Here is a 12072-nt window from a genome sequence, read left to right on the forward strand (position 1 = left end):
AGTATAAATATATTTTTCTCTTTCATCCTTTTAACACTTTAAAATACAAAACCATAAGACAATAATTTGAAAGCTATGTTCCAAAGATGTCCTATGCATGACAATAATAATATAATCAAGAGAACAGGAAGTGAACTATATTTGAGCAACTTCTATAGTTTACTGAAATAAATTAGTATTAATCTGAAGTAGCATGTATTAAGCTTTATTTTATACCCCTAGAGCAACCAATAAGAAAATAATCCCAAATATAGTCTTAAAAATAATAATTAAAATGATATACTAGAAAACGATCTATTTAGTACAAAAAGGGAAGTAAAGGAGGAATAGAAAAACAAAAATTAAAAAAATACTTGAGACAAATAGAAAATAACAAAATGGTAGACACAAATCCATATCAATAATTACCTTAAATATAAATGGATTAAGTGATTATCAAAAGCTAAAGATAGACTGATTTTTTTAATCTAAATACTTGAGATTCAAAGACACAAATAGATTGAAAGTAAAATGATGAAATAGCTATAACCAGACATAGGGTAACCATAAGAAAGCTGAAGTGGATGTACTGATACTAGGAAAAAAATGGTTTTAGGCAAAGAATTGTTACTACAGGCAGACATTTATAATGATAAAAGTTTCAATTTGTCAGAAGATAAAACAAAATTATAAATACATGTGCACCCAACAGCAGAACACCATCCAACAGCAGAGTACATATTCAAGTACACATGGAATATTGTACAGGACTGACTATATATTAAGCCATGGATTATTATACTGTGGCCCTTGGCTAACTTTGGTCCATTGCTTGATTGTATATAGCCTGCAAGCTAAAAGTGTTTTTTTTATGCTGTTTTTGTACACTGAGAACCACAAAGCCCAGCTGAGAGAAGTTAAAATCTAAAGAGAGATCAGTTAAAGCTATTGAGACTGAGGAGTAAAAAGAAAAAAGAACAGAGGAAAATGAACAGAGCTTACTCGACCTATGGAATAGCAGCAATCATACCAGGATACATGCAATAGGAATCCTAGAAGAAGGGAGAAAATGGCAGAATATTTGAAGAAGTAACGGCCTTGAACTCCAAGAAGGATAAAACTCTTAAGTGATTCACACCAAGACACATTATAATTAGATCGTCAGAAGCCTAAGGACAGAGAAAGTTTTAAAAGCAGGAGAAAAACTACCCATCACATGCAGTAGATCCTCAATAAGATTAGCAGCAGATTTCTCATCAGAAATCTTGGAATCCAGAAGTGAGCAGAATAGTATTTTTATTCTGTATCTGGGAAAAGTATTTTTTCAAGTGTGATTTGGATTTTAAGTTGAATTCTTATATGTGTGACACTAAAAGCATGAGCAACCAAAGAAAAAATAGATAAAATTGATTTCTTTATAATTTAAAACTTCTTTTTTTTTATCAAAGGACATTATCAAGAAAATAAAACAACAACCTGCAAAATGGGAGATAATGTTTGTAAATCTAGATCTTCCAGGAGTCAAGTAATAAGAATATATACAGAACTCCTACAGTTCACCAACAAAAAACTCAACTAAAAACTGGGCAAAGGACTTGAATACACATTTTTCCAGAGATGACCTACAAATGGTCATCGAGCACATAGAAAGATGTTCAAAGTCATTAGTCATTAACTCAAAACATAGTGATTCTACTTTGTACTTACTAGGCTGTTTATAATTTAAAAATTTTAAAAATGGAAAATAAATTTTGTGAGGATGTGGAGAAATTGAGACACTGCTACAAAACTGGTAAAACTGTAAAATGGTGTAGACTGCTATGCAAAAATATTGGTAGTTCCTCAACATGGAATCACTATTTAATCTGGCAATTCCACTTCTAGGTATATACCCTAAACAGTTGAAAACAGGAACTCAAATAATTGCACACAAATGTTCATAGCAACACTATACACAATAGCCAGTAAGAGGAAACAGTCCACATAGCCATTAGTGGATGAATGGATGAACAAAAAGTGGAATATGCAAGCTATGGAATATTATTCAGCCTTACAAAGGAATGGTGTACTCATGCATGCAGCAACATGGATGAACCTCACAAATGAAAAAAGCCAAATAGAGAGGGTCACATATTGAATGATTCTATTTATATGAAATGTTCAGAATAGGTAAATGAATAGATGCAAAAAGCAAAATGGTGCTTGTCAAGGGTTGGGGGAAGGGAGTAATAGGAAATAACTGCATAGTGTATAACTGCTCAGTTGGCATGTGTGAGAATGTTTTGGAGAAATATGCGTAGCAAAGAAGTGACTATTTTAAAATGTATAATTGAGTGGCATTAGTACATTCAAAATATGTTACCATCTTATGTTATGAATTTCTCCTCCATAAAAACAGATTTTTTTTTAAATCCCCATGGATGCCACTTCACACCCACTTGAACATTTATGATAGAAAAACAGACAATAACAACCATTGCCAAGAATATGGAAAAACTAGAACCATTATACCTGATGCAAATGTTAAGTGGTGTGGCCACTTTGGAAAACAGCTTGCCAATTTCAAATTATCAGATGTTAGGTGAATAAACAAAATATGGTGTATACACACCTGTGGAATGCATTATAAATAGTATTTCGAGGGGTCAGTCAGTTAAGTAGCCAACTCTTGATTTTGGCTCGTGATCTCAGGGTCCTGGGATTGAGCTCCATGTCAGGCTTCATGCTCAGTGGGGAGTCTGCTTGAGATTCTCTCTCTATCTCTCCCTTTGCCCCCCCCACTTGTGCTTTCTCCCTCTTTCTCTCTCTCTAAAGAAAATAAATGTTTAGAAAAATAGTATTTGCAATGGAATAACAAAGCACAAAATAATGATAATTTGTTACAACATAGATGAACCTCAAAAACATTATGGTAAGTTAGAGAGGCCAGATGTTAATTTAAAAGACCGTGTGTTGTATTATTCCATTTATATGAAATGTTCAGAAAAGGGAAATTTGTAAGAGATAAAAAATAGAGTAGTGGTTTCCTGGGCTGAGGTAGTAACAGAAATTGACTAAAAGTGGGCACAGGATAGCTTTTAGGGGTAATGGAAATGTTCTAGAATTGGATTATTAGATTGTGGTGATTATTGCATATGTCTATAAATTTACCACATTTGACTTATACTCTTAATTCAGGTAAATTTTATGTTACGTAAATTATTCCTCATTAAAACTATTTTTAAAACATCAAATATGAAGCTTGATAGTGGTTTTATGACTCCTGAAATTGACTTATCAGTGTTTCACTAATTGAAACTCTGGTAGTCTCCCAAGTATATCTGTCATGTTTTTCCTTTGTAAAGATTTCTAATGATGATTTCTGGATGTCATTCTGTGTGGTCATCTGTTTCATATACCATTTAATGTATTGAATTTCTATTGTATGTACAGAGGATGGTTAGAACGAGAGAGCAGGTACGGTCTGCAACCAGGACACAATTGGTTTATCATCTCCATGCAGTGGTGGCAGCAGTGGAAAGAATATGTCAAATATGTGAGTATGCTTCCCTTTTGCATATTCATAGGATTTTCAACTCCATCAGACTTTGTTGACTACTGGCCAGTAATAAAATGGTTCGATGTAGATAAGGATTTGAAGGGGCAAGAAATGAGTAACTGTGTGATACTTCTAGGGACCAACCTCTGTGCTTACACTTCCACGTAAATTTCCTCTCTTGCAACAACTCTGTGAGGAAGGTAACAATAGACATGGGGCTGCATGTATATACACCTTACGTATTTAATTAAATCCTCACGGTATCCCTGGGAGGAAGGTGGTATGAATTTACTTTACTTGTGACGAACCTGAGGCTGAGATTAAAGGTAACCTAAATATCTTGCTTAGGGTGGAAGTTCTGGGATCAAACCCAAGGACTGACTGACTTTTAAGCCATTGGTGTCTCAACCACATCATTTACATTATCCTTTATTTATTCACCTTTTTCATCAAAATGTTGAAGAGCCTTGTGTGGGTAAGAAGTGTTGATTTTCTATTTAAGAAAGTTAATATCAGGATTAACATTAAAACTCAATTTCTTAACAATAATCTGCCAAATAAAGGGTTAAAAGGGACATTCTCATTAGTGAATATTCTCATCTTACTTAAAATAGAATGAATTTTTCTTCAGAATTAAAAGACTCAGAGTAATGCCAGGAATCAAATTTCTTCCTACCTGGAGAGCCAGTTGATATATAGACACATTGTTAGTTGTCAAATGATCACTAACCTGATTATTTGATTCATATATTCTATAATGTCCTTTTCTGTCATTGTTTGTCAGAATATTGGTAGACTGATTATATTATCTACTTCATTATTCTGCCTGGTTCTTTTTCCATTTTGCAGTTTTGATATTGGTTTTCACATATAAAATACATTAATCGATACTGTTGAAGGAGTAGAAAAGTAGGCAAATGACTTCAAACCTTGTAGGTAGATAATGATGGTGATTGTAAACAGAAAATGAAAACAGTGGGGTAAAGCATCACAGTCTATTTTGAAATGCTTTTTGTCCTTTATATTCTTAGATTGGCCTTAGAATGAATGGTTCTTAATGTCTTACTGGCTATAGACTCAAAGAGTAACCTCATTTTGTATTTTGTATTACTTTTCATTTCCTGTAGGAACACCGGTAGAGGTCTTGTCCTTAGCAGCACAACCCTTATAAACAGACAGAAGTGCACTGCTGAGAACACAGACCTGATTTGCTCTTGCCTGCCATAACTCTTCTACACATTAAAAGAATTAGTGGAGGGTGGTAAGGGAGAGATGTAGAGGGGAAAATCTACACTTAAGTATCATATTCTCTCCACTCTGGGATTCTATATTACTGTCTAGTATGCATCTGTCAAATGCAGGCTTTAAAGTTTACTTTAAAATGAAACTGCTTAGAGGCACCTGGGTGGCTCAGTTGGTTAAGCATCTGACTCTTGATGTCAGCTCGTGTCATGCTATCAGGGTCATGAGATCAAGCCCTGAGTCGGGCTCCATGCTCAGCTCAGAGTCTGCTTGAGATCTGCTGTACCACCACCACCCTTAACCCTGCTGCTCTCACATGTGTGCTTTCTCTCTCTCTCAAATAAATAAATAAATATTTTAAAAAATTTTTTTATTTAAAAAAACGAATAAAATGAAATTGATTAAATTGGTGAGAAAGATATCAGTTTATGTGTAGGGAAGGGTAGCAGAGACTTACGGCAACTTATTTAATAAGGGAAAAATGTAAATTGAATAATAGTCCTTTCTGAAGATAATGTTAATTAGAAAAGTGTTCTTTACTAAATAAAAGGCAACTTCCTTTTAAATGCATAACTTTTTAAAAAAGTGATATTCTGGGCCTTGTCTGTAAATGAGATTAAGAACAGTAACCTCTATCATAGGATGTTATGAAGATTGAAGGAGTTGATACATGTTAAGCATTTAATTTTTTTTGAAGATTGTATTTATTCATAAGAGACACAGAGAGAGGCAGAGACATAGGCAGAGGGAGAAGCAGGCTCCCTGCAGGGAGCCGGATGTGGGACTTGATCCTGGGACTCCAGGACCATGCCCTGAACCAAGGGCAGCCGCTCAACAGCTGAGCCACCCAGGCGTCCCCATGTTAAGCCTTTTAAAACAGTGTCTGGCACATAGTAAATACTCAGAAAGTATTAGCTAATAGTCTGAGAGAATAGTATAAGATAATAGAGTGAGTTTGTACTCCCTGTGTAGAGTCCTAGTCCTGCTACTTGCTGTATGACCTTGAAAAAGTTACTTCTCCTTTCTCTACCTCAGTTTCCTCATATGAACCAAGTTACTCATGATACCTATTTCAATAGGATTGTTACAAAGAATTAAATGAATTAACATATGTGAAGCACTTAGCTCCATGTCTGGCAAGTAGGACCCTATGTAAAATTAGAGGAAGTAATGGTAGTAATACTAGCAGTGGTTTTAGCAGCAGTAGCAATAGTAATATTTATTTTTCCATTATATATGGTAATTTTGGCAAATGCTTTAAGGAAAAAAAAATCAGTGTTTTTATTGTGTTAGATAATTTGATCTTCCTTAGTCTGCCCACCTAATAAGATATCAGTTAACCTTTAGTTAATGTCTCTTTATAAAATGACATATTTGCTCATATGAATTACTGTCTGTGAGAGCACCCTGTATCTTTCAGACAGTAGCATGCCTAAGTAGAGACTAATGGAACAGGAAAAATAAACAATCCATTCTCAGAAGTGGTTTGCCTCAGATATAAATGATTGGCTTGAGTTTGAATATTTGGTTTGCTCATGGGATCTGTTCTTTAATGAGCCAAAAGTTTTTCTACTATTTGAAATCTGTTGTACAAATGTAAATGGGGAGAAATAGTGAAATCTTTTCTCTTTGTCATCATTGTATTTTTTTTTGTCTTCCCTCCTATTTTGAGACCTGAGGGAGCAGCTCTTACTACTCATGTACAGATTTTACTGTTTATTGTGTATTATTAGTTATTATGTGACTTTGGAGTTAGACTTTAAGCACTTCTTTTTTCTAAATTTAGAAACGAAGCCTCTGAGGCCCTTTAGGTTTCCTAATTGCGTGGAGTTGTATTGGGCAATTACTTTAAAATCTTTTTTTTAAATTTTTTTTATTTATTTATGATAGTCACACAGAGAGAGAGAGAGAGAGAGAGAGAGAGAGAGGCAGAGACACAGGCAGAGGGAGAAGCAGGCTCCATGCCCCGGGAGCCCGACGTGGGATTTGATCCCGGGGTCTCCAGGATCGCGCCCTGGGCCAAAGGCAGGCGCTAAACCGCTGCGCCACCCAGGGATCCCTGGGCAATTACTTTAGTACCTGATCTAGATCTCTCTCTTTTTTTTTTTAAGATTTTATTTATTTATTCATGAGAGACACAGAGAGAGGGAGAGAGGGAGAGAGGCAGAGACACAGGCAGAGAGAGAAGCGGGCTCCTCCCGATATGGACTCTATCCTGGGTCTCCAGGATCACGCCCTGGGCTGAAGGTGGCACTAAACCGCTGAGCCACCCGGGCTGCCCTGATCTAGATTTCTATAGCTCAGGTCTCTTGATTCCTACCTTAGTACTTTTTCTGTTACTCCCTACTACCTTCCATTTTTTTTTGAAAACCAGCATTGCAGACTAATGAAATATAAAATTGGCATAGCTAGTAGTTGTTTAATTTCATTAATGTTTATAGTATACATATGTATAGAAAGAAGTAGCATGATCACTGATAGAGAAGAAAATGAGACCTGACCCTTATTTTGGAACATGAGTAACCACTGATAACAACTCAAAAGAAGTTATGACATGCTTAAAATAGAATTATCTTACATTAAATAAATGCCACATGGCCCTTTTAAGAATCATTGACTTAGAGAACAGGAAAATCTTTCATCATGGGTGAAATTTTACCTACCTAGAGACCTATCTTCCTGAAAACACAAAGTAATTGCTAATAGTTCTAGACCCAGAAGTCAGTAAAAATAAAATAAGATCCTTTGACTTTTTTTTTTTCCTTTGACATTTAAAGGGAAAAAAATTTCCCAGAGCAACTGGAAATAATACTCAGAAAGAACCAGTGAGTATGTACATGACTATAATTGGTTTGTTTTACATTAGAAAGAAGGAAAGTAGTCATAAGATTAGTCAACTGAAAATGTTGACAATTTCACTGAAAGCTAAGGGTGGAAGCAATGACCTGAAAAATAGAGCAGAGAAAGGGGAAGAAAGAACCAGAGTAATGTTGACAGTTTTAGGCAATGCTGGACACTGAGAACAGTAGATTCCTAGGATAGAAAAGCAAGCCACACAGTGAGAATATAGACCCACTCTAGTTGGAACTTTGGAAAATCAGTGAAGAAAAGCCCTTATTTTCTAAGTCTAGAAAGGGTCTCATTCACTACACCATGTGAAAGCATGTAGTATAATGTGCAGTCACTGCAGGCAAAGATTGTAGGCTCTGAAAAGCTATTAAAATTATTCTGTTGCTGGATTATTGTAAAACTTTAACAGACTTAATGACTGGTAATATTTTTATCACCCCATTTTCTTTTTTTTAAAGATTTTATTTATTTATTCATGAGAGAGAGAGAGAGAGAGAGAGGCAGAAACACAGGCAGAGAGAGAAGCAGGCTGCATGCAGAGAGCCCGATGTGGGACTCGATCCCAGGACTCCAGGATCATGCCCTGGGCCCAAAGGCAGATGCTCAACCCCTGACCCACCTAGGCATCCTTATCACCCCATTTTCTTACCAAAGATATCTATAACAAACTTAAAATATATGGAATAGAGAAATGAATATAAATTTTAAAAAGAAAAAAAAACAGAAAAACAAAACAAAACAAAATTTCAAAAAGAGTTACCTGAAAAAAAAAAAAAAAGAGTTACCTGTCAACCATATAGTTATGTAGACATCACTTAAGGTCAAGAACACCTATAGGAAAAATAAAGTGATTTTTCTGGAGGATAATGAAGTGACCTGGGAGAAGACTTTAATTTTTCAAGTTATTCTTTCAGAATGGCTGTTCTATTAGTCTTACTCCATCTTTATAGGAAAAAAGGAAATGATCCAAAAGCTCATTAAAATATGAATCTTTCTAAAAAGCAAGTTCCAGAGCAAGTAATACATTCAGTAAGAAATCAGTTACCTATACTCTAAATGTTTGGAGCACATTATAAAAACAAAAGTATGAGACTATAATCCTCACTAGGGCAGTGGTTATCAATTTTGACTGTATAATAGGATCATTTCTTTTGAAAGAAAGAAAGAAAAGAAATACCTCTGTTCTATTTCTAAATCAGAAAACATAATTGAAAAAAAAAAGATTGAATTAATATAAATCAGTCATTTTTGTTTACTGAAAATTTATTTTGAAACCTAATTTAAATTTAATTCTTTTTTGTTGGAATGGACTCAGTCAGAAAAGCTGTGAGATCAATATTGTGCTTAATTAAGAAATTGCCATGAAATCCGTACTCTGAAGGCCAAACATATGATTAATAATATAAACAAATCAAACCTAATTTACATTTCTACTTCTTTGACCATAGGTCATTTTGGTTCTGTTGTTCTGTTGTCTAATTTTTATTTCTTTGGTGGATAGTCTAACTTAAAATATTGATGAGGGGCACCTGGCTGGCTCAGTTGGTAGAGCATGTAACTCTTTATCTCCAAATCATGAGTTCAAGCTCCACATTGGGCATAGAGTTTACATAAAAAAATATCCTGATGGCTCAAAAATCCACATTTAATGTAGATTCCCAGTTTTTAGTCATTTGTGTACTATGGCCATCATATTTTGCCATATAATGCCCATACATTATTTATTTAATGTGTTTATATAAGGGGCACTAGGGTGGCTCAGTGGTTGAGCATCTGCCTTTGGCTCAGGTTGTAATTCTAGGGTCATGGGATTGAGTCCTACATTGGGCTCCCTGTAGGGAGCCTGCTTCTCCCTCTATCTATGTCTCTCCCTTTCTGTGTGTCTCTCGTGAATAAATAAATCTTCAAAATTATAGACATGTTTATAAAAATAACTTTTATCATTTTTATGTAAATAAATGTATTTTTTAAACCATTTCATCAGTATCTTAAAAAGAATATCAGTGTCACACTCCAGAAATAGAAAGTCAAAATAAATTCAATGAAAATAAGATATAATATCAAATTCCAGCTAAGTAGTGTTGCCCTTTAAAGACTAGTATTAAGGTCTGTTCTCTCTTAAAAAGAGAAATTTATCAAGTGTTACATTGGCAGATCAAGTATTAAATTAGCACATTAAAAAACAAGATTAGCACATTAGTACCAAACCAGGACCTTTTCCTTGAAGTAATTAGAGGATTGAGAGAGACTTGAATAGGGAATGACTTTTTCACTGTGAACTAAGGTTATTTAATACCCAAAATAACCTGGGACTTTTCCCATTCTTCAGGAAAGTTACTAATGGACAGAAGATGCTAACATGAGTATCTGTAATAAAGAATCTATATGCTTCTGAATTGTGTGAGGTTTTAACAATTGCTATTTTAAAAATTTAATCCAAAAAGTGAATTGGGGGGATCCCTGGGTGGCTCAGTGGTTTAGCGCCTGCCTTTGGCCCAGGGCATGATCCTGAAGTCCTGGGATCAAGTCCCACGTCGGGCTCCCTGCATGGAGCCTGCTTCTCCCCCTGCCTGTGTCTCTGCCTCTCTCTCTCTCTCTCTCTCTCTGTGTGTCTCTCATGAATAAATAAAATCTTAAAAACAAAACAAAAAGTGAATTGGTCTGTAGAAAGAAATCTAAGTTTTATTGCCACTCTTTCTATTAAAGGCACTGAAAATTCTTCAGAGCTGGCTTCTGAAGGTCTACAAATTGATAGTATTCACCTGGCTTATAGATCAAAGAGGAGAAAGTATGTAATAAAATGTTGATACAGTGTCTCCCTGTTTAGGCTAAAATTAGGGGTGCTCTAATTGCATTAAGAGAAACTAAAGCCCCACTGTGAGAAACTAATAGCCCCACATGCTATTACGTACCCCCTCAGATGCCTGTGGGATCTTGTTTCACTGGTTAATCACTTTAGTCTTTCTCTTTACCCTCTCAGTTACAGATATCCTGATCTTCTAACAGCATTCATAGATATACATTCTCAAAGTCTTATTTTTTTTTAATATTTTATTTATTATGAGAGATACAAAGAGACAGAGACACAGGCAGAGGGAGAAGCAGGCTCTATGCAGGCAGCCTGACATGAGACTCAATTCCAGGTCTCCAGGATCACACCCTGGACTGAAGGCAGCGCTAAATCGCTGAGCCACCTGGGCTGCCCCTCAGAGTCTTCTATTTCTATTTTTCTATTACTAAACTTAGTAGAAAATAATTCTGTGCTAGTAGTCTCTGCTTCTGCTACTGTACAATCTCTTGATTTTCCTCTCATCATTCAGATTCGGTGTCCTTCTCAGATTCTTCCATTGCCTATTTTGTAAACATTGATCTCTCCTTATTCTACATATACCATGTTCTTATGCTTCAGGAAGACTCTGGGGCTCCAAATTTTTATATTCCACCTCTTTTTCTGTCTTGAGCACACAACTCAAGCGTCCAGGTAGCTCAGACAAGAATATCCCAGAATATCTCAAATAGTTGTATTAACTCATATACTTTATCTTAAAAAGGTGTCAACTCCCAGGGCACCTGGGTGGCTCTGTGGTTGAGCATCTGCCTCTGACTCAGGTCATGATCCCAGGGTCCTGGGATCAAGTCCTGCATCAGGCTCCCAACAGGGAGCCTGCTTCTCCCTCTGACTCAGGTTGTGATCTCAGGATCATGAGATCAAGCCCCATGTCAGGCTCCATGCTTGGCGAGTAGTGTGCTGAGGATTCTCTCTCCCCCTTTCTTTTTGCTTCTCCCTTCCCCTCTCTGAAATAAGTAAATTTTTAAAAATAAATAATAGGTAAACCTATTCATACATACATCATTCACTCAGTTTGTGTCAAAGTCCTTTGCAGTATGTATTCCCAGTTTGCCTTACCAATTTTATTTATACACACACTTTGAAAAAAGTAAAATTTAGTTATACATTAAAGTCTTATTAAAAAAAATAAAAAAAATAAAGTGTTATTAATCAGCAGTAGCAAACTACTGGAGGATTAGAAGCAATAGATAATTTGGGGATTCATTTTTAAAGGCTGCTTAGTTATCAGATTATTAAATTTATATCTCAGTCTCTGATTTCATGATTTTTAGGATGCCAGCCCTGTTGTAATTGAGCTATCATCTGTTCTGAATGGAGGAAAATATTCAATTGGAACAGCAGTACATTGTATAGAGCAGAGTGAAGATAGAATTGGAGGAGGCAGCCTTAGTTATGTGAACACCACAGAAGAGAAATTTTCAGACAACATTTCTACTGCATCTGAAGCTTCGGAAACTGCTGGCAGTGGTAAGTATGGCGTGTTTCCCATAAAGTTTATTCAGGGTCACTTCTTAAAGGAGTATACTTTGTCAGAGGGTGTCCTTTCTAGGATATAATCAGACTTCCATTCACAGCAGTAAGTTTTGAATGAAATGGTCAATTAAAAGATTCT

The 12072-nt window shown here is 35.6% G+C and overlaps 1 protein-coding gene across 2 annotated transcripts in view; it reads left to right on the forward strand.

The window, feature by feature from the left end:
- Positions 1-12072, forward strand: part of USP32 (ubiquitin specific peptidase 32) — a 217917-nt gene that overhangs the window by 162675 nt on the left and 43170 nt on the right. For both annotated transcript variants that reach the window (XM_038547992.1, XM_038547993.1), the window contains exons 12-13: positions 3412-3514; positions 11732-11927. In XM_038547992.1, coding sequence (XP_038403920.1) covers positions 3412-3514; positions 11732-11927 — 299 coding nt within the window. The remainder of the gene's footprint in view (positions 1-3411; positions 3515-11731; positions 11928-12072) is intronic.

The sequence above is a fragment of the Canis lupus genome, chromosome 9 (assembly GCF_011100685.1).
Source record: "Canis lupus familiaris isolate Mischka breed German Shepherd chromosome 9, alternate assembly UU_Cfam_GSD_1.0, whole genome shotgun sequence".
NCBI classification, from domain to species: domain Eukaryota; kingdom Metazoa; phylum Chordata; class Mammalia; order Carnivora; family Canidae; genus Canis; species Canis lupus.